Source organism: Eleutherodactylus coqui, chromosome 4 (assembly GCF_035609145.1).
Source record: "Eleutherodactylus coqui strain aEleCoq1 chromosome 4, aEleCoq1.hap1, whole genome shotgun sequence".
Lineage (NCBI taxonomy): Eukaryota > Metazoa > Chordata > Amphibia > Anura > Eleutherodactylidae > Eleutherodactylus > Eleutherodactylus coqui.
In genome coordinates this window covers 251,515,478-251,539,285 of record NC_089840.1, presented here as the reverse complement: position 1 = coordinate 251,539,285, position 23,808 = coordinate 251,515,478, and the positions used below count along the sequence as shown (strand labels likewise).

Genomic DNA, 23,808 nt, shown 5'->3' with positions numbered 1-23,808 from the left:
TACAATCCCCATTTGCCAATTTACTCTACTATCAGTAGATGAAGAGGTGGTTCTAATCATTGGTGTATATGGGACGTATGGTAAAAGCCAAGTGCTACTTGCTTGGCTGTTTCCATTACTCTTGTGCACATGAAAGGATTTCTTCCAAGTTATAAAGTTATCCCCTATCCACAGGATGGAGGATCACTTTATGATCAGTGAGGATCCGACTACTTGGACCCCAACAGATTCCGAGAACAAGGCTCCAATCAGTCCCCTAGTAAATGAAGTGGAGGTCGCACTCGCATATCGCTGCTCCATTGACTTCAATGACAGTGCTTGATCTCTGGCACTATCATTTAAGTGAATGGAGTGGCAGCGCACCTGCGTGACCTCTACTGAATTCAATAGAGGAATGATTGAAGCCCTGTTCTACAAATCTGTTGAGGTCCCAGCATTCGGACCTCCACTGATCATAAAGTTACCCCATAGCCTGTGGATAGGGGATATCTTTATAACTTGGCACAACTCCTTTAAAGCTAGGGCTAGACAACGACTTTGGCAAAGATGGGGATCTTGCAGCCAAAGATTGCAGTGTTGCCCTGTGACCTCGCAATCCAAGTAAGGGTGCCTACCCACTAGCGGTTTTTTCCCTAGCGACGCGAGATCGAGTGCCTCGCAGTGCAGAGAAAACGCTGCGATATTGCTCATTCTTCTCAATGGGGCCAGCAGCAGCGCCAGCCCCGTTGAAAACATAGGGAGTACATCGCGGACTTCTGCCACAACTGTGACAGCTATGGCAGAGGATAACTGCGGGGGTCGCGGGGATGAAGGAATCCTCTGCCACAGCTGTCACAACTGTGGCAGAAGTCCGTAATGCTATCCCTTTTCTTTCAATGGGTCCGGCAGTGCTGCAGCACCATTGAAAACAATGGGTTGCAGGCAACGCCCACAGCGATGATTTTTGGGGAAGGGCTTGAAATATAAGTTCCTCCCTGAAAACCATGACTAGCTGTAAAAAAGAGTTTTAAAAAAAATATACTCACCTAGAAGAACCGTCCGACTCTCCTCTTCGGCCCCGGCAGTTGTCTTCTGTGTTCTAGTGTCATTGGTTGAGTGCTCAGCAAATCACAGGTATCGCTCAGCCATTCATTAATGAATGGCTGAGGGCTGCCTGTGATTGGCTGAGCTATGTGACCAATCACAGGCAGCCCTCAGCTGTCAATCAATGACTGAAGACTGCATGTGATTGGCTGTTCGCTCAGCCAATGAGACCAGCGCTTCCTGGAGGCTGGGATTTTTCAATCCCTGGCCTCCAGAACACAGAAGACAACTGCCGGGGCAGGAGAGAAGAGCAGGACGGCTCTTCTAGGTGAGTATATATATTTTTTTTTTACAGCTAGCCATGATTTTTAGGGAAGGGCTGATATTTCAAGTCCTTCCCCAAAACTAATCACTGCGAGAGTTGCCTGCAACCCACCTCTTTCAATGGGGCCGCAGGAGTGCCAACCGCATTGAAAGAAATGGGATAACATCACAGGCTTCTGCAACAGCTGTGGCAGAGGATTCCTTCATCTCCTATGATTTCAATGAGGCTGCCACCAGCCCATTAAAAACACTGAGCGATATTGCAGATTTTTTCTGCGCACTGAGAAACTTAAGAAAAACAAACGCAAATGAGTATGAAACTATTGGAAATCATTGGTTTTATAATCATCACTCTCGAATCGCAGGAAAAAATATTGCTAGTGGGTAGGCACCCTAAAATTAATGCGGTCGCATTGCAGCTCGCAAGTAGTTGTGACCAGGACTCACAGATTGCAAAAAATCTAAAAACAAAATGTGGATTTCTTTCAATCTGTAAGTGGCGTTCAGGTCACTGTGACCTTTTGCCGTGCAACCTGTGTCACAGCCAAAGGTGCCATGCAGCCAGAGACGCAACTTGAAGCTCCTGGGCCCCAATGCAAAACCTGTAATGGGGCCCCCAACTATAATGCTTTATTCATATGGTACTGGTCTCCCTATATAAATGAGGGGGGCCTTATGGGCCCCCTAAGGCTCCTGGGCCCGGGTGCAACTGCATCCCCTGCATCCTTTATAGTTACGCCCCTGCATGCAGCCCTAGCTTAATGGATAGAGATGCACATGACCAAAACAAAGAATTTGAAGCAGCGCAACCATCCCTCAAATATTTGTGGGTGCACAAGGTCCACATCCATTCAAAGTGCACCATAAAAATGTAAGTATAGTCGTCAGAACTCCCGTCAGGCAAACTTTATTTACAAGCTGTAAACAACGTAGAATGCAACATTTCGGGTCTGCAAATGACCTTTTTTCAAGCCAAAAATTGTAAATTGCAAAGCCGAAACGTTGCATTGCATGCTGCTTCCAGCTTGTTAAGAATGTTTGCCAGATGGGAGTGCCGACGTTTATATTCGCATTTTTTGAATCAATTTATTAGATCACCTCTGGATCCCTCACCTATTAGGCACAGGAGTCTGTGATCCCCTAACTGTCTCCATTCACCTTCTCACATTATGGATAGGCTACTGCCTCTAACAATATGAATAGAGATGAGCGAGCGTACTCGTTTAGGGCGATTTCGCAATCGAGCACCGCTTTTTTCGAGTAACTGACTACTCGGGCGAAAAGATTCGGGGGGCGCCGGGGGTGAGCGGGGGGTTGCAGAGGGGATTGGGGGGGGAGGAAGAGAGAGAGAGCTCCCCTCTGTTCCCCACTGCTACCCCCTGCTCCACCACGCCGCCCCCGGCGCCCCCCGAATCTTTTCACCCAAGTAGTCAGTTACTTGAAAAAAGCGGTGCTCGATTGCGAAATCGGCCTAAACGAGTACGTTCGCTCATCTCTAAATATGAACATATCTCCCCTGAAATACTCTACTACTCTCCAGTACTCTCAGGCTGAAACTTCACACTCGACTCCATTCACCCAACGTCATTGCTCCATCATACGGCAGCCTGTGCCCAGTAACATCATTACAAGAGCGCACAGATCACTTTTCCCACATAAAAGCAACACCCTCTTCTCCTGCTGCTCAAACACTCAGATTATCACTTTAGCTACATGCTTTTCTTTCCCAGCACACTTCAAACGTGATGACATACAGGGGATCCGGAAAGTCTTCAGACACTTTCACTTTTTTACATTTTGTTATGTTGTGGCCTTGTGGAAATTAAAAAAAAATATCAAGTTATCCCCATCATTCTGCACTCAAAACCCCGTAATGACTAAGTGAATAGTAGAAATCGTTGTAAATTTGTAAAATTGAAACACTAACATTTTGCATTGACATAAGTATTCACACCCTTTAGTATGCCACTTGAAATTTAGCTCTGGGGTCTCCCATTTCTCTCGATCATATTTGACATATTTCTACACCTTGATTGGATTCACCTGTGGGAAATTCAGGACATAATTTTAAAAGACACTCCCTGTCTATATAAGGTCCCACAGCTCACAATGCATATCAGAGCCAAAACCAAGCCATAAGTAGGAATCGAACAGCCCAAAGAGCTCAGAGGCTGGATTGCGTGGAGGCACAGATCTGAAAAATCGTACATAAAGTTTCTGCTGCACCGAAAGACCACAGTGGCCTCCATCACTCTGACATGGAAGAAGTTTGGAACAACCAAGACTCTTCCTAGAGCTGGTCGAACCACCAATGTAAGTAATCGGGCAAAAAGGGTCTTGGTAAAAGGGGTGACCAAGAAACCAATGGTCACTGTGGCTGAGCTCCAAAGATTTAGTGTGCAGATGGGAGAAACTTCCAGAAGGTCAACCATCACTGCAGCCTCCACCAATCTGGACTTTATGGCTCAATGGCCAGAAAGAAGTCTGTCCCCAGTTACACGAGGCTCGCTCGTGTAACTGCCCTTACCGAGCGTGCTCGCTCATCTCTACTAGGCATTGCTCATCACCCAATACCATCCCTACAGTGAAGCCTGGTAGTGGCAGTAACATAATGTTGGACAGGGAAATCGGTCAGGGTTGATGAAGCAAAGTAGAGAGAGATTATTAATGGAAACCAGACCCAGAGCACAAGGGACCTCAGCTGGGCAGAAGGTTCACCTTCCAACAAGACAATGACCCTAAGCACACAGCCAAGACAACACAGGAGTGGCTTAGGGACAACTCTGTGAATGTCCTTGAGTGGCCCAGCCAAAGTGCTGACTTGAAAACAATCAAACATCTCTGGACAAACCTATAAATGGCTGTCCACAGACGGCCCCCATCTAACCTGACAGAGCTTGAGAGTATCTGCAGAGAAGAATAGCAGAAAATCCCCAAATCAAGGTGTTCAAACCTTGTGGCATCAGACCCAGGACATCTGGAGGCTGGAATCACTGCCCAAGGTGTTTTAACCAAGTACGAAGAAACAGCAGTGAATACTTATCTCAATGCAAAATGATAGTTTTTAATTTTTAACAAAATTACAAAGATTTCTAACATTCTGTTGTCATTTCGGGGTACTGAATGCAGAATGATGGGAAATATAACAAAATGTAAAAAAATGTACCAAATAGTCACAAAGTGAAGATAAAGCAAAAAAAGCGACGAAAACATTTTTTTTGTGGTGTTTAATATTGTCTCCTATTAAAATGAGAAAAATGTGGATTTTGATTATATTTACCAATTGCGTATCCAGGCAGGAGGAAGCCGGCAGATCCAGATAACACCTGGAAGGCCAGGTGCTGGGTTTTGTGGATAATAAGTCCCATGCGTGTGATCTGTAACATAAATAGCAAGAATGATGACGTCATTGTTTATTCTGCATTAGTGACATCATCACTGTCCCTATCGCTACACGACTTAGATACACAGGAGTCATCAGATCTCCTTGACCTATATAACAATACGCAGCTCCGGGCTTTTACGGCAGGGGCAGACTAGCCAAGTCAATGAACTTTTTTTGGAGTTAGGATTTGATATGCTATCAGAGTCCAGACGCTACAGGCCACGGGAGGTGCAGCAGTCGATGACCACCATCTCTAGAGGGCAATGAAGCACATTAATCACTCACGGCTGGGGTTAGACTTTTTTTTTAATATTATTTTGCAAAGTCCATATTAGTCCTTCCTGATTGTACTGTATGACCCCGGTGTGTAATGAACGAGCACTGAACCAGGTCAGTACAAATAGAGGGTGGTGAAGCAAGTGGTGGTATTCCCGTACGGCGCGGCGGTGACAGACGGAGGCGGCACATATAAAAACTGAACAATGGCAGTTAATTCTGTCACTCCATAGGAGGGTGATGATTACTTGAACGTTGCTTGAAACATCATCCCTAATAAGTATGTGGTACTTAGCGTCCAACCTTTGGCAGCAGCAAGTCACCTTCATAGCGCATACTATCCATTGGCCAACGCCGTCTCAGTAAATACCCATAACTCGACCCAATCTGCCCCTTACGGGTTGCGTCCTTACACTAGGCACACTCAACTTCATTGACGCCATACTTTACCTCAAGGTCTTTTCTACTACACTTCTTTTCGAACTTTACCGGTCAGGTGGCCTGCTATGCTATAACATCCCACATGTATATCCGCAGACTCATTAGTATCTAAACTATGTGCCACACATTCCTAATCTGTCACTAGTGAATTTGTTACCCCTCGAACTACCATGATCCCTTCAAACACAGTCTTTACTAGTGAGCACACCGAGCGATTCATGGGGCTCCACTTACTACTCCATGGTGGAAAATTCACTTCAACCACACTTGGCCCGCTATCACTTGGTCCTTACATCATGTAGTCCTTTCATTGACGCCAGGCCATAAGCTCTTCCAAACTATTGCTAGAAGCACAAGGCACTCCAAAGGCCGTAGACCATAATTTCACGGGTTGTTGCCCGTATCCTCTCTGCTCAAACCTGGGAGTGGTGGTACTGAGCTCCTCCGGCTGCAGTCTCTCTCAGTCCTGCGGTATCCCCGTTACCTCTAATGCTACATCCCCTGCAGCTGTGGAAGCCTCTGGTGCTGCTCTCCAGCTTTGCCTCTGAGCTCCCCAGCATAGAGACTTTGGCCAGCAACGGCCTCCGCCACTTTCAGTGTTGTTCTTTGTTTGCCCCCTCCCACAGTCCTGGGCTGTTTTACTGTGCCAAGCAGGACACACACTGCTGGCACCTCTAGCTGGTCTCCTACACTTTGCTGCTACTATAAATGCTGCAGTCTTTAAGGAAAAGCAGCGTCAAGTCCGCCCTATGTAGACCATGTATAGGGTCAATATATAGAGGAACGGTTAAAGGGGTATTTCCACCTTGGAGTATGCCATAAATGTCTGATAGATGCAGATCCCTATTCTCTGCCAGCCACCAAGACCGCAAGAAGAATGAATGGAGAGGTGGCCATACATGTGCTCAACTCCCTCCATTCACTTCTATGGGAGTTATGGAAACAGCCGAGCTGTTCTGCGTTTCTACCTGCCACTCAAGAATATCTTAAAAGACTGATTCCAAGGGGTTCCTTTGTAGGACCACTCATTAAATGAGACTTTATGACTTGTTTAATTGACCAGATGAATGAATCATTGATACTTGGAGTCCTCAGTAATCGTATACTAGAGCTCAGGCAGCTAAAAAAAATCTCCAAACAGAGACTTCAAGACGTCCCTGAGCAGTACAAATATCCCTTGGATGAAGGCCACATCTGAAAATGTCAGGCCGCTGACTCTCTGCCCAATGCCTGGGAAACATCAGAATATATGAACATCTATGTACTTACTCTTCCGTTATTACAACTTCTTATTTACCTTTCCTTTTACTGTTTTTGCCTTTCAGCAGAAATAAACTGATTTTGGAAACCATCAGCAGGTAGGCTAATATACTTGTATACTAATTATGGCTTGTGTGATTATAAAAGGATGTGCTTCAACATGACTACCTGATACTTTTTAAAGGGGTTGCATCAAAATCGACCCCGAGCCTATTAACATGAAGACACCATAGCACAGACTAAATAAACGGTAATAATAATGATAAGACAAGATCCATGAAGAACAGCTTGTTGGTGGTTTCCATCTCTTAAGAGAGTTTTAGATACTCTGCACATATAAGAAAAAAAAGGAAAAACACCAAAACTTTAATGACGATGTAACACTAAGATGCTAAGTTTTGCATGTGACAACGATGCAAGCAATGATAAGCAGAGGCGGAGCTTCATGTTAAATGCTAAAGGGAGATATTCATTAACTTTATACTTCACATTAGAACCTCTCTACCAATATTGGGCCAGGCCTAAAAAGCTCTAGCACCTAAAAGGTGACTAACTTTTGAAATAACGTACTGAAAAATCTCTCTAAAGCGCTGGCCACTAGTGGTTTCCCTTTCTACTAATTTGCTGTCCACTGCCTGTTGTCAAGTAAAGTTCATCGCTAATAACAGAGATAACAAAGTGGAGGAGGTTGATCACTCATGCTGCCCTTAGACGTCTATGGAGAGAGTTGGGGGGAGAAGAGAAGCAGAGACTCCCACAGATGTGCTGTTAGAGATAATAGTGAATTATTTATTTACATCCACACTGCTCAGTACTGCTGTATATTGTCTTCCATGATGATCTTATTCCTCTGTGTGTTTTCGGGCTCATTTACATCAGTGTTTTTGTTTTCCATTTTGCTGTTCCATCAGAAGCAAAAGAGGAAAAAAAGTTTGATTTTGCTTCCTATTGATTTCAATGGGATTTTCTGATATGCTCAATTTGGTTCCATTCCATCTGCTTTCTATTTTATTAATGGAAAAAAATAGCACAGACTAATGTGTTTTTTTTCCCACTAAAATAGAAAAAAAAAATGGAAAGGACCCTCATTTGTTTTTACATTAACCCTTTCCAATCCACTGTCTGATATCTTAAGACATTACGATTTAAGGCTATAGATCTCCGATGTTGGAAGACGTCCGTCGGGGTTCTCTTACTGTATATTGCTGGCCTCTCTGCTGTCTGAGTCTATCCAACATGTCACCTCATGCAGTACTGGCTTTAGCCAGCAGATAGCACTGTTGTATAATGGCAGAAAAAGAGTAAGCGCCCTAGGAAAACCAGGATACAAATTGGATTGGAAAGGGTTAAAAAAAAATAACATTAAAAGCGCTACTCTCTGCCATTGACGTACGGCCCCAGCAGATACTGAGGAAGAGGCCTGACAGCTTCGAAACGCGTATAGATGCCGGTTCTACAAAAAACAGAGAAGTTAAGAGACTACACGGTTGTATACTCTTATATGTTCCTGGGTTGCGCCTTATAACTAACAACTGTTTGGCTTTTTTGATATTTATGTACAGAAGTGAAAAAGGCCTAATAATGTCAACAAGAAACTGAGAAACATTATAAAAACGCGTCGGAATTAGAGATGAGCGAGCGTACTCGCCAAGGCAAACTACTCGAGCGAGTAGTGCCTTCTACGAGTACCTGCCCGCTCGTCTCTAAAGATTCGGGTGCCGGCGGGGGAGAGCGGTGAGCTGTGGGAGTGAGCAGGGAGGAGCGGGGGGAGAGAGTGAGAGATCTCCCCCCCCCTGTTCCTTCCCGCTCTCCCCCGCCGCTCCCCGCCCCCGCCGGCACCCGAATCTTTAGAAACGAGCGGGCAGGTACTCACATAAGGCACTACTCGCTCGAGTAGTTTGCCTTAGCGAGTACGCTCGCTCATCTCTAGTTGGAACACAAAAAAAGACAAAGAAAGAGACTAGTGAAAAAATCCATGTTCTCCTCTCCCTCCGTCTACAGTGAGGCAGCGCAGCCATTAGCGCAGACAGGCTGTGGACCGGGGACTTGTTCTCATCCACGTCCTATTAGGTGACAGTCTCAGGTCGTCCATTAACACTTTACTTGTTAATAGACATGGAAGAATTTTTAGCTCCTAAGCTTAACACTGCAGTTTTATAGTAAAGCGGAAGTGCGGTGCTGGACGTAAAAATCGTATGTACGTCACACATCTCTAATTACCTGGTTTATTTTCTCCACTGATGGTTGCTTTTTTCGTTTTCTTAATTAGCATACAGCCATGATCACTGACTCTGACTAAAGGTGCCTTTACCCCGGCCGATTGTTGCCTGACTAATCACTGGAAACAGCGAGTTTGGGCAATAGTCATCCTGTGTTCGCATGGCCACCAACAATTGCTCAATTGTTGGGGCTGCCTGGCTTTTTTGCTCACCTCTGAGCGACTGTCGCTCCTGTGTGAAAACATAGGGGAGATAGTCAGTCGGACGGCTGTCGGGTGCTTGTGCGCCCAACAGTCATCCCATGTAAAGGTAACCTTAGCTGCAGTCTACATCCATCTATGCTATCATGAGAGCGCAAACTATTGCTCTGTCCCTCCCACATGCTTTACACTGCAGCTTAGTTTATCCAAACTGGCTGCTGTATATAGGAACAAACTCAGCAGGATGTCCATGCATGCAGAACTGATTTCTGTTACAGCAAGGATAGAACTATTGCAAGCTACGAACAACTGAAATAACCAATGCTGATCAGCAGAATGAGCTGCAGTACCAGGCAAAGCCACAAAAGTAAGTACGGCGCTGTGTAAACAATGAACGGCATGCAGCCCTTGTGATGATCTGTATAAATCCTAGGAGTTGGATTTCTACTGATCTACTGATTGGGGACCTTGGCAGCAAGTATTCAATTCCCCTGCAGCGACCCCACAGGAAAAATTAAGCATTACACGGTTCCCATTAAAATGAATGTGTTGTGAATTAATACATGGATGTGCTGGGTCCTTCAGATAGATACTCCACTCTCTTTTCTAGCTGAATGATGGAGCCTACAAATGCAGGACCCCCTGTTACAACTCATAATGGCCCATAGGGTATTTGAAAAGGCGTATATGAACCAAATGACCCATTTACCCCTTTAAAGGGGGTCTTCCATGGAAATACTATTGATGCCCTATCATCAGGATAGGTCATCAATAGTTGTACATGATGTACATGATGGGAGTTGTAGTGATGCAACATTTGGAACGACAGGTTGGCGATTACGGTTGCATAAGATGGAACCTCCAAATATACATCATCCAGCATGGAGGCCAGTTAATATGGGACTTACATCTCCTCCGCTGTCCTTGATTCCTATGATGTTTGGATGTTCGGCCAAAGTGACAACAGCATCCAGGGGCAGGTCCAGCGCCGTGTTTCCGGGCACGCTGTAGAGGATAACAGGCACGGGGGAAGAATCTGCAACCTGAAGTTAAGAAATGTGATAAACTCTTGCAAGCAGTTCACAGGAACATACCTGCCCTCATATAACCTGCAGTCACTGCCCTCCTGGGTGGGACATTTAGGATTTATTCAGAGGTTCGGTCACGTCGCCACTACAGTTTTGCTCCAATTTTGCAAAAAAAACTGCTGCATTTTTAATTGCAGTAAAAACCACAACTTAAAGCGACCCTCCGGTTTTAGGACAATATTTTGTCCCGGGATGGGAGCCGATATATTACCTATATTTGTTCTTCTCTGCCGCCCCTCCGATCCAACAACTTAAGGCGCCATTTTCAGAAGCCCAAGATGACCGCCACAATTTTCTAACTACCTACTGCACACTATGTGCTGCTCTCTGATTGGCCAGTTCTGATCACATGAGCAGCTCTTGCTAATCGGAGAGCAGGTATAGTTTATTAGTAGTCTAACACTACCAAAGCACTGTGTGGATTGGGTAGTCTGAAGATTTTTTCAGCCATCTTTCGATAGCCAAAAAGAAGACTTGAATGGCGGAGAAGAACATCTGCGAGTAATATACTTCCCTCCCCCTTTGGTCCTGGAACAGAATTTTGTCTTGAAACCGGAGGGTAGTTTTAACTGAAACATCTCAATAAACCCCTAAAGAGGTTTTATGGGACAAACTATTGATGACATATTCTCCTGTTAGGTCATCAATGCTTCATAGCAGGCAGGCTCCAATGCTCGGGATCCCCACTGATCAGCTGATTGAAGAGGCTATGGAACTCGGATAAAGCCCCAATTACACACAACGATCATCATTAGAACGAACAAATGACTGAATCAATTAACAGCTTTTTTGCATATCAATGCTGGCATTTAAATGTACAGATCATCGTGTGAAATCCTCTCCATTTCCCTCATTAGCTAGTAAACACTGTATATGTTGTTTGCTCAGGTGGGAGTGTGTTTATACTAGGAATCTCTGGCCAGCAGGGTTTTAATTAATGTATAAGTCATAGTCTTCTGCTGGCATGAGTAAACAAGTAATCATCGAGTTGTAGCAGAACAATTACCCCTCCACTAAAGTTGTTCAATCTTTCAAAGGGCTCTTTCCCACGGGCGTATATTGGCCAGCGTTTTCACGGCCGGCCGATATACGCTATCATCTGGCGCATAGAAACTTGTGAATAGGCACACAAATCTAATGTTTGTGCGCCCGTTCACACTGCATGGGGCCTGGCGCATATGCGCCTAGCTCACCAGGCCATTGCCCCTTTCCCATCCCTCCCCATCATAGGCTCACCACTGCTCTCCTACCCGCTGGTTCTTTGCAATGGGAAAGGGCGGGATGAAATTAGAGCGATAATCGTTGCATGTAAATGGGCCTTTAGTACTGCCACCTTTTTGCAGGCCTGTGACTCTACGTTCATCAGTTACGTGACCTGAGAGCAGCTCAATCCCAATCAAGTAAATGGGGCTGAGCCGCAATACCAGGCACAGCCACTATACCATGTACAGCGCTGTGCCTGGAATGTGCTAAGATGTAAATGGCACTCACTGCTGTCACTTCAATCAGCTGATCGGTGGGGATCCTGAGCAGCAGACCACTGCCAATCAACTATTGATAACCTAACCGGGGGACAAATCATCAATAGCTTACTCCTGGGAACCCCATTTAAATGGTCTTGAAATATCAACCTATGGCCAGATGTACACTAGAGTAAAGGAATGGATCTGTCAATAGCATACATTGAATTCTATGGGATTTAAACTCGTAAAATGACCCGTTTAATTAATCAAATAGCCCCACCAATGCAGAGCGTTTTGTTGGCACCCAGCACCTGGGGCAAACTCCCCGCCAGCCCTCTAGCTACTCCCTGGCAATGTAAATTAAGGTCAATACCTGAGTGTAATGATGTACCAGAGCAGCGCTGGTCATTCTGCCTCGATAGTAGCACGGTGTCACCACAAGTACGGCTTCTGCTCCAGCCTCTGCCATCTGACGGCTCATTTCTATTGTGGCCTGTGTAGCTTGGAATAGTACAAATAAAAAATATTTAAAACATAAAAGGCATACAAAACAAAATCAAACTATAGTTAAATGAGAGCTGGAAGAAGATCTGAAACTAGTAATATAGTCAAAATGTGATTTAAAAAAAAAAATTTTTTTGCTGATGGGCCCCAAAGTGAGCATTTCTGCAATGTTTCATAGGCACTCCTCAGGGGTGTAGCTTAAAATGTCCCTTGAATGGGGAATTAAATGTTGGAAAATATGCACACATACTCCAGGGGTCTGATAAATGTCTGATTGCTTGGACTCCTGCAATCCCAAATGCCTTATGAATGAAGTGCTGGATAGATGCTCGACTGCTGCTCCATTCACTTCTATGGTACAGAGGAAGATTATTGAGCTTGGCCATCTTCCTCCATCCTGTAAAAGTGAATGGAGCTGTGGTTGAAGAGGACTTGTTATTTATATAGTTCCAACTTATTCCAACTTGTTTTACTGACCTTGGAAGGATGGAAGGCTGAGTCAACCTTGAGCCGGCTACCTGAACCCTGCATGGATTGAACCTGCAACCTTCAGGTTGTGAGCGAGAGCTTAGGATTCTGCTGCCTTAACACTCTGTGCCACACAAGGCCCCTGGTTGAACATGCACACCTGTTGCTCCATTCACATGGGGCATTCAGGGTGCATTACTCTCAGGATTCCCAGCAGTCGGACCCACAATGTCTTTAGTGGAAAACCCCTTTAATGAAAATAAATTAGAGCTCTTCAACTTTAGGGGAGACATCTTATTAAATGGAGTTCTCTTCTTTTGACAATTCCTCTTTCCCCAAAAGGGTCCATAGACGAAAAAAATGATTACAGGGTGTCCCACTGCTCAGAGCCACAGTGATCAGCCGTCATCTGAAGGAGTAACCTGACAGGAACTGTTCAATTTAACTGCAGCGTGCCAGCAGGAGAAGTGGAGTATTACACAATGCCATTGAAATGCCTGGGCTATCCAGGATGCATGGACAAGCTGGGACCTCCAGAAACTTTGTAGCCATAGAATCGAGAGCACCCCCCCCCCCCCCACTCCCCATTAACTCAGAATTCCCTACTAGGCAATCAGATAACCCCTTTATAAATAGCCTCTTTACCCATAATGACCCATCAGACACGGTTTTATAAACATGCCCTTATATCCTTGTAAATGTGCAGCTATTGAATAACTGGGAAGAGGATAAAAGACCCTGAAGGGAAATTCAATTTACTCATCAAATCCGCATCTTGTCCTTGGGAGCTCCCGTTTCAGCAGCTGTCCAAATTATGCCGATCCTCTATCTGTGGCAACAACTTTGACTCTCATTACTCACAGTAGATTCCATCTCCATCCATAATAATGTAGACGTACCGTACATACAAAACAGACTAAAGATAGTCATAGGCGATCAGATTGGACCCCATATTCGACCAGTGTTCCCAGACTGGTCACTCTTTGGATACTCATTGATAATAATGATATATGTCCCCAGGCAATAACTGGTTAAACACTATAGGTGTATGGACCGTGCCGCAGGACAGGACTGCACTAGTGATAGGCAGCTGTAGGGGGTATGCAGACCTCCCTACTTACGAAGAGGTACCACAATTCGCACCTCCAACTTTTACTGTACTTTTTCTGCCCACAGGACATGTTAGGAAACAAAGGCGTACCGATTAAAGTGGCTAATGAGCTCCAGATGTGTTCTCGGATAGCAGTACTGTTATGTGAGCATTGTGCATGGCATTGTTAGGAGGTACCGTGGGCGACACTGTCATGAAGGTACCGTGGGCGACACTGTCATGGAGGTACCGTGGGCGACACTGTCATGGAGGTACCGTGAGCGACACTGTCATGGAGGTACCGTGGGCGACACTGTCATGGAGGTACCGTGGGCGACACTGTCATGGAGGTACCGTGGCTGGCGCTATTGTCGCAGGTGGATGGTCTTGCGACACAGATTCAGGATACGATGCAGCAGAAGGAGTAATAAAAAAATATGCATGTAAATCTTGGTATAAGAACAAGTAAGCAAGTAACGTTTAGCGTAGACTTACCTGAGGTCACTTCAGCTAACTAAGTCCTAGGATTTAGAATACTTGGTACTTAATACAGAACGATAACAATGCCGGAAGAACAGTATGAGCATTTCTGTAAACACATCAGCCTTGTAGAACAGAAAGACAAATCACGGAACGCAACGCACAGTTCACCTTTAAGAATGAACTTTTTACCAATCTTCAATATGGTCTACTGAGAACACAGGATTCGAACTTGCTTGACTATGTATCTAATCGTCAGATCACACACTGCTTTCTGTATATCATCTCAGTCTGACAGTTGCAGTGTGTGTAGCAAAGTTCACTCAATGTTACTCATCTCAAAGCAGTTTGAAGCTCCTTTAATAGGCCTGTTGGCTACTTAATAGCGTCCCTAATGGTGTGCACGCCTAATTTCGTAATTGAGGCCGGCCTTACTTACAGTTTGTCACATAGGAATAGTTGCTACCACCGGCCTAGGCTAGTCCAAAGTTGGGAGGATGATTCTACTATGGTTTTCTTGGGTCCATCTGATGCGTCCACCAGGTTGGGTCTGTAGCATAAACTTTCTCTTTTCGCAGTTCCAAGCAGTCTTCGGTCCCTCAGTTCAGCAGCCTCCTATCTCTGGATACCAGCATCCAGCATCAATCAACAGCATCAATATATGTCCTCTGAGCATGATCAGTCCCCATGTTCTAAAATTTGGTGCAAATTTTGGTGTACCTCACCATCCATTGCTATAGCACACTTTAACCCTTTATGGTAACCGCATACACTATTATGAAGGTACTGTGACTGCTACTACTATTGGAGGTACTGTAGCATTAATGTGAAGGTTACCTTGGCTGCTAATGTTATGGGGGCAGAAGCTGAGAGTATTATTGGAGGCTCTGTTATGGGAGCACCGTGTCAGGTAATGTGGAGCCTTGTGGGTGGCATTCTGATAGCAGTTTTGTTAGGAGACCATTGTGGTTGGCAGTGCTATGGACATACTGTGGGTTGCACTGATATAACACTATGGGCTCAGTCAGATGGACGTTTTTTGCGTTTGCGATTTGCATCTATTAGAACCAATGCTTTTCAATGGCAGTGGTCACATGTCCGATTTTTGCATCAGTAAAAAAAATTGGACAGCGGATTGCAAAACACAACTAACAGCGGCATCAGGATTTTTTGGGTCTCACTTTAGGGTCAATGAAGCAGCAGCAGCGCCCCCATTGAGAACATACAAATGAAGATCGCAATCCTCTGCTATAGCTGTGACAGCTGTGGCAGAGGATTTCTGCATCTCCGCGGGGAGTCCCCTCATCACTGAATACTGTGACAGCATTGTTACAGTGTTCAGTGACAAGGGGATGAAGAATTCCCCTGCCACAGGTGTCACAACCCTAGAATGTGTAAAAAAATTAAAAAAATATATACTCACCTCTCCGCCGCTGCAAGGGCTCAGGCGCATCTAGCAGCTTGATCCTCCTGAACTGCTCTGAAGTTCTTTCAGCAGGCGGTGATTTAAAATCCCCGTCTGCTGAAAGGGCTGTGTCTGCTTGGCTGAGCTCTGTGACCAATCAGAGGCAACGCTCAGCCATTGAATGACAGCTGAGCGCTGCCTGTGTTTGGTCCCTGCACTCAGCCAATCAGAGGCAGTGCTCAGCTGTCATTCAATGAATGGCTGAGCGCTGCCTGTGATTGGCTGAGCGCTGCAACTGTTCTTGGAGCGTCGGGGACCTTCCTTTGTGCACACTTCCGGGAATGTCGAGGACCTTCTTTTTGCACGCACCCCCTTTTCGAGTCAGATCAGTCTACAATACTTATGTCTACAGCTGGCTTTACACATATATGGGATAGATATTACAGGAAGGTTATATGATACATACATTCACATCCTGACCCGGCCATAAGAATCTTCTCCTTAGGAAGCTTCTGACGGACCCGGTGCACGACCTCCAGTCTCTCCTCCCTGCTCAGGTAAGTGTACTCTCCATTTGACCCTTGGACAACTATACCTGCAGGAAGGAAACAAGACTATTAAGTTATACAATGTCTACATGACTACTTGTACAGTAAAATCCCTTTAATTCTGCAACAATGTAAACTGATAGTTGTCAGATTATCCAATATTCTGGATTATCAGGCGGTCATGGGAAAGTGTGTAGATCTGCCAATATAACTTGCTGCTTGATGATCCCAATTCAGTCTTGTGTGCTAGTCATGTTTGGTAAGTGGGGTTCTAACTGATAATGTGCATGGAGCTGAGCTGCAATACCACACACAACCTGTGGACAAGTGGGGAGCTGTTTTTGGATTAAAAAAAAAAAAATCTTTACTGTGTATGTCCAACAGCGAGCTGTGCGGACCATCCGCAGTACAGAGAACCCGGAAGAAGAGAGGTCTGCTCGGACGCCGCCGCCTACGCACACAGGTACGCAGGGTCACCCGCCGCGGTCACGGCCAGATTCCATGCGGGATTCCCCATACAGAATCCGTGCGTGCCGTGTGCATGAGGCCTAATTCTGTACAACCCCTTGAAAGAGAGTAATTAATAAAGACATCTCCAGCAGATAACTCACTTGCATGAAATTTGGCCAAGAGCCCTAATCTAATCTAATACTTACGCAAAGTGATAATGTGATAATACCACCCTGCTAATGCCTCATATGTCAGCGTGATTCCATTAGGCAGTACCGAATACCGCAGAGCGATCCGAGCCGTGTTATGTCAGTCATTCACATGATGGCGGGTCTTATTATGTAGCCAGTCTCAGCTTTCACATGCTTATAATGAGGACACTTTTAGAGGGGATATCCAGGATTAGGAATAAGGATCTGCTTTCTTTGTTTTCCAGAAACAGTGCCGCACCTGTCCATTGGCAGTGTATGGTATTGCAGTACTCACTTGAATAAGGATGAGCTGCAATGCCTGACACAGCCATGAATTCGGGTGGTGCTGTTTTCCTAATCCTGGCTAACCTCTTTAACCTTCCTGTAAATCACAACAATATATGATAGTACACCCGACATCAGGTTCCTGCAGTAAATTTGGGGGGCAGAAGGGGCAGTCGCCCCGAGGCTTTATCACTATATTGGGCTGATTTTAAAGGGGTCTTTCTTGAGGCAGTTTCCTTAAGGACTGTCTGGATTGGCTAATAAAGGGACGTCTTGAGTTTCCAACTCTTTGAAGGGAGAGTGAGAAACTAGAAAATCATCCCTTACACAGGATGGAGGGTAACTTTGTGATCGTTGGAGGTCCGACCACAGTGATCCCCAACGATCCCAAAAACAGGGGTCCCAAAGGTCTGTGCATGAATGGACTGGAGGTTGCGTATGTATGCTGCCGCTCCATTCATTTTAGTGGGAGTGTTGGAAACTGTCAAGCGCTTGAATTTGGTTATCCCCGGCACTCCAACTGAAATGAATGGTAAGGCAGCGCAACGGTAGCTCTATTCACTTGGGTACCTTCGGTATCCCCATTCTTGAGATTGGAAAGGATCTCAGTTATCGGACCCCCCACGATCAAAAGGTTATCCTATGTCCTGTAGATAGAGGAAAACTTTCAATCTTGACACGACCACTTTAAATATGTACCTTTGTGGCTTCTCATAAGCTCACATAATGGTGCTGTGTGTTGTATTCTTGTTGGCATTATATGGGCACTATAGCACAATCATAGGGGATTCAGAGGTGTTAGTTGCACCCGAACCATGATGCTTATGGGGTCCTCTTGCCCCATAAGAAGACGCCATTAATATAGTTGGCACATAGCAGATGGAGTTGTGTTAGAGATTTTGCATTGGTCAAGTTATATCTCTGAGTGTATAATAGTATTCAGTGTCGGCGTCAGACTGCTGGATCTTATGGACCCTGTTTTCACTAGAGGGAAGGCCACTTATTGTGTCAGACCCTGGTCCTACCAGAAGATGCTGCGATGAGCCAGAAGTATTATGTAGGCACAAGAAAACTGCAGCCTTCTGATTTAGCGCTGTGGCCCCTTCACTGGTTTCCTGAGCACTGTGGGGCCCCAGCCACTTGGCTGTGCAGGGAACTGTAGTGTAGCACCATTCAAGGAGGTACTAGTACTATAGGGGGATTACTGAGAGGAGTATTGGGGGTAGAGGCAGGATCTGGAATCTGTGAAGAGATCACTTGTGGCTGGAAAAAGTTCTCATAGCGGTCTGGGCCCAGAGAGAAGAAAAATAAAAATAGATGTCCCCAATCACAGACAACTCCATCTGTGATCACTAGAGGTAACTGCACTGTAATCACTATCACTGATGGTAACTTCCCTGTAATCACAATTACAGTGTAGAACTAGTGTCTGACTAGTGTTTAGAGGTATACTAGAGCTGTGTGGGGATCACTGAGTGGTACGATTACTGTGAGGGGGTCACTAAAGAGCACTATTACTGTGAGGGGCTCACTGAGGAGCACTATTACTGTGAGGGGGTCACTGAAGTGCACTATTACTGTGAGGGGGTCACTGAGGTGCACTATTACTGTGAGGGGGTCACTGAGGTGCACTATTACTGTGAGGGGGTCACTGAAGTGCACTATTACTGTGAGGGGGTCACTGAGGTGCACTATTACAGTGAGGGGGTCACTGAAGTGCACTATTACTGAGGGCATCACTGAGGTGCACGATTACTGTGAGGGGGTCACTGAGGTGCACTATTACTGTGAGGGGGTCACTGAGGAGCACTATTACTGTGAGGGGGTCACTGAGGTGCACTATTACAGTGAGGGGGTCACTGAGGTGCACTATTACTGTGAGGGGGTCACTGAGGTGCACTATTACTGTGAGGGGGTCACTGAGGTGCACTATTACTGAGGGCATCACTGAGGTGCACTATTACTATAAAAGGGTCACTGAGGTGCACTATTACTGTGAGAGGGTCACTGAGGTGCACTATTACTGTGAGGGGGTCACTGAGGTGCACTATTACTATAAAAGGGTCACTGAGGTGCACTATTACTGTGAGAGGGTCACTGAGGTGCACTATTACTGTGAGGGGGTCACTGAGGTGCACTATTACTATAAAAGGGTCACTGAGGTGCACTATTACTGTGAGGGGGTCACTGAGGTGCACTATTACTGTGAGAGGGTCACTGAGGTGCACTATTACTGTGGGGGGGGGTCACTGAGGTGCACTATTACTGTGAGAGGGTCACTGAGGTGCACTATTACTGTGGGGGGGTCACTGAGGTGCACTATTGCTATAAAAGGGTCACTGTGGGGCACTATTATAGTGAGAGGATCCCATAGGCTGATTTCATTCGGGCGGTAAAATTGTGCAATGCGAGAGTGAGTAAAAACGCAGAATTATAAACCAATGATTTTTAATGGTTCCCTTCACATTTGCGATGTTTTCACTCATGCGATGTTGCGATAAGGAATAAAAAAAATTGCAGCATGTCCTTTCTTTTTGCAATTTTTTTTAATCGCCCTTGTTTCCCTATGAAGCCACCTTTTTATGAACTTGTGATTTTGTGCAATGCGTTTTTAACATTAAAAAGTCCTATTGACTTTCACGCTACAAAAAAAAAAAACGCAAGAAAATCGCAAGCGGCAGCAATGTTTTTACGAGAAAAAGCAGCGCTGGCGCTCAAAAAAATTACAGGAACAAAGACGCGATTTTGCCGCGATTTTCTTGCGGTGATATCATGATCCGCCCTTGTGAAACCAGCCTTGGAGGCACTACTATTGTGAGGGGGAAATAAGGGGCGTGGCTTAGCATTAAAGGGGCACAGAATAATGTAAAAAAATTGGATCTGATGTACGCACCTCGGAACGGGATACTTGAGTACTTTTGCAGGTTCTCATCCAGCTTGGCATAGTCCACCTGTTCCCGGTCGTTGAATGGGGTTGTTATGGGAGGGTAAATGCCCGAAATGTCCAGCGCAGGTTTTTTAGTGCTAGCCAGCTTGTGCATAAACCTGGGGGTCCCAGGGCTGCAGAATCCCCTCATGCAGGCTGGGAGCAGAGTCCTGAGCAGCATGTCTACAGCAGTGATCCTCAGTGACTTCTCCCAGCTGTCAGAGAGCCTGGAAGGAGTTAATCATTAATGCAGACTGATCATGCATTGCGTGTTACTCAAGACATGATACAAACAAGCAAAGCTTCAGCTGTACATCAATCCTGCTGACTATCACCAGGGCTACAAAGATGGCAGCTTGGCGCTGTGTACAGAACATCAGACTATCACTTTTGTAAAAGCTACATACTTTCTCAGCTGCCTTGTTCTGCGGCCTCTGCAAAAAATTTCAAGTCTTCCTGCAGCCCTCTGCTGGTTCAGTGCCTGCAAACTGATGCAATGCATTCTGGGAGAGGTAGGGTTTAGTAACTCTTGAAAACCCTATAGGCCTTAGTCATTCTTATGGATACAACTGTATCCGAACTAGGCAATCCTCCGTGAGCTAAATACACTCTTAAATGAACAGTCTTGTCACCTGAGGCCCTAAAACTGGTCCCACCCTTGGCCTATAAAAGGCTCTCGGAGGCTCCTCATGTGCAGTGATCTCTCCTTCCGCTTGTGTAGAGCTTGTTGACCACTAGACGCCTCTACGACGCAGAGAGGAGATGTCACCCCAGCGATGAATCACCCCAGTCTTCAGCGATGAATCCAGATTTAGTTTTTTCAACTAACGACGGCCGCGTTCGTGTCTGGAGACCTCGGGGTGAGCGCCTCAATCCTGCCTTTGCTGTGGAGCGGCACACTGCCCCCTGCTGGTGTGATGGTCTGGGGGGACATCACATACAACAGTCGTCACCCCTAGTAGTGGTACAGGGGACAATGACAGCTCAGCGATATGTTCAGGACATTCTGCAGCCACATGTGTTCCTCTCATGGCGGCTTGCAAGAGGCAGCAGGATAATGCTCGGCCGCACACACAAGGGGGTCACAGGAAGCTCCCACAACATTGCAAGATTTATAGTGAGGCCTATATTATTAATGTTAAACGCCTAAATTCTGGCAGAGGTCACAGTTTTGGTGCACACGCCTTGTTTGCAAAAATTGGACCCCAGCTTTAGGGGGTGTAGCAGCGTGTATCTTGGTACTTCTACTATAATCTACACCAAAAATGACAGATTATAGCAAAAACCTACTGCAGTTTCTAACTGAAGTAGATTTTTATCTAGTACATGGAGATGGCGCTGATGAAACAAATGTATATGCCCCATTGTCTAATTAGACGGAACAAGCTGGATGGTAAACCTGGTAAATATTTAGACTGGTTAGTCTAATTTTATATCACCTATGAGTGACTTAGTTTACAACTAAAATTGTGCAAAGTTTGGCAAGCTTTTGCATTTAGGCAAACCCTCTTTTCCACAAAGTTACTCTCCTTTGCCAGACAAGTTGTAAAAAACATCCAAAAGTGTCTAGAAGCACATGAAAATGTATTGACAACCACGTAAAACATTTTCATGGTGCAAGTATTGCCAGAAACCCGTCAAAGTTTTAATAATAAATCTGACCAATGTGTATTAGAAGGTTGCAGAATACGTCACTGAAGAATCTTTATTCACAACTTTTTTTTGCAAAAACATTCCTTTCCTATGTGCTCCACAATCGGAGTTTGCTGATTGCATCCGGAAGCAGTGAGATGTTCTGAGAAGACTTATTTTTTAATTCATCCATTAGTTCGGTGAGTATGTAGGACATTCGTATGGTGACCATCCCCACTGTGCTCGGCGTGCAGCGACTGCAGACACGAGTTCTGGAGGTAAAACACGGTTACACATTGAAAGACTTATTCTAATGATCTAAAGAAAATGTTCAAAGTCTGCATCTCAGGACGCACAATAAAAGGGCTGAAGGTGGTTGAATCCTTCCTTTCTCTTAAAGGGGTTGTCCCGCGAAACAAAGTGGGGGTATACACTTCTGTATGGCCATATTAATGCACTTTGTAATGTACATTGTGCATTAATTATGAGCCATACAGAAGTTATTCACTTACCTGTTCCGTTGCTTGCGTCCTCGTCTCCATGGTGCCGTCTAATTTTCAGCGTCTAATCGCCCGATTAGACGCGCTTGCGCAGTCCGGTCTTCTCCCTTCTGAATGGGGCCGCTCGTGCCAGAGAGCTGCTCCTCGTAGCTCCGCCCCGTCACGTGTGCCGATTCCAGCCAATCAGGAGGCTGGAATCGGCAATGGACCGCACAGAAGACCTGCGGTCCACCGAGGGTGAAGATCCCGGCGGCCATCTTCGCAAGGTAAGTAAGAAGTCACCGGAGCGTGGGGATTCGGGTAAGTACTATCCGTTTTTCTTTTTTAAACCCCTGCATCGGGTTTGTCTCGCGCCAAACGGGGGGGCTATTGAAAAAAAAAAAAAAACGTTTCGGCGCGGGACAACCCCTTTAATACTGCTGCCTTGTGATTGGGAAGAAAGGGATTGTCCTACTTAGAGAACTCATAATCAAATACCCTAATGGAATGGGTAACTCTTGGTTAAAGGGTTGTCCTAAAATGTAAAAGTTAGCTCCTATCCACAGGGGGATAAGTGTATGATCAGTGGAGACCAACTGCTGGGACGGCCACAGAGATCCTGTGATCCCCTGTATGAATGGAGCGCTGGTCAAACTACATCTTCTCTATAGAACTACGGAAGAGAAGCCAAGTACAGAGTTCTGCTATCTCTGGCAGTCCCATAAAGATGAATTGAGTATCAGTGTGCATGCTCATCTGCTTCTCCATGACATGACACCCACATTCTTGTGATCTTCAATAGGGGTTGCAGTAGTTGGACCTCCACTAATTAGATACTTTCCCCCTCTCTTGTGTAAAGGAGAAAAGGTAAAATGTTTGGACAACCTGTTTAATAGAAGAGATGTATAACCCCATCTATTACCCAGTGCAGACAGTGGATACAAAGAGTGTATCTTTCTTTGGAGGACCCAGCACATGTATTACCCAGACAGACCTGTGGAGGTGCTGCAGGGCTATTGGATACTTGCTGGCTGATTCTCTCAAGGATTGAAGCTGAATGCTGGAGGGGCTATCAGTAGGACAGTCTTTCGTGAGTTTGTTCTTATTGTACCCTTTTAACTTAAAAGGACTTTTTCAAAGTGGAAAAACTCTTTAACTAAAGGGGTATTCCCATCACGGCTTTTCAAACCCGCCACTCTGTCTTAACCACCTGTCAGAAAGACCCGAGCACGGTTTCCATAGTTCTCATTGAAGTGAATGGGAGCTATGGAAACAGCATAGCACAGCATGCTGCACCGTTTCTGCAACACTGGGAGTTATGGAAACCGCATAGCACACTATGTTATGTTGTTTCCGTAGCTCCTATATACTCCAATGAGAGCCACAGAAATATCACTCGGCCAAAGCACTTGGCTCCTTCCGTAGGCTTCAGCCAAGTAGGTAGTAACCATAGCAGAAGTTTCCCATCTCGGCTATGATAAGCCAAGATAGGAACACCCCTTTAAAGGGGCCTCATTTGAGTCTTCATTCAATTAGTGAAGAGTGACTACAAAGAGTACATCTCTCTCTGGAGGACTCAGCATAGATTCATGTCTATGGCCATCATGTCATGCTTCATTTATCCTGTGGAGGTGCTGTATACGAATTGGATACTCGTTGCCAGCCAAGACA

At 45.5% G+C, this 23,808-nt stretch overlaps 1 protein-coding gene across 1 annotated transcript in view; it reads right to left on the bottom strand.

Moving 5' to 3' along the window:
* HOGA1 (4-hydroxy-2-oxoglutarate aldolase 1) overlaps window positions 1-20,477 on the bottom strand; it is a 32,302-nt gene extending 11,825 nt beyond the window's left edge. Inside the window, exons 1-6 of the mRNA XM_066598836.1 lie at window positions 20,434-20,477; window positions 19,994-20,253; window positions 16,093-16,221; window positions 12,053-12,180; window positions 10,037-10,171; window positions 4,628-4,724 (exon numbers count right to left, since the gene is read on the bottom strand). Coding sequence (XP_066454933.1) covers window positions 4,628-4,724; window positions 10,037-10,171; window positions 12,053-12,180; window positions 16,093-16,221; window positions 19,994-20,207 — 703 coding nt within the window. The 5' untranslated portion in view covers window positions 20,208-20,253; window positions 20,434-20,477. The remainder of the gene's footprint in view (window positions 1-4,627; window positions 4,725-10,036; window positions 10,172-12,052; window positions 12,181-16,092; window positions 16,222-19,993; window positions 20,254-20,433) is intronic.
* Between the last annotated feature and the right edge of the window lie 3,331 nt (window positions 20,478-23,808).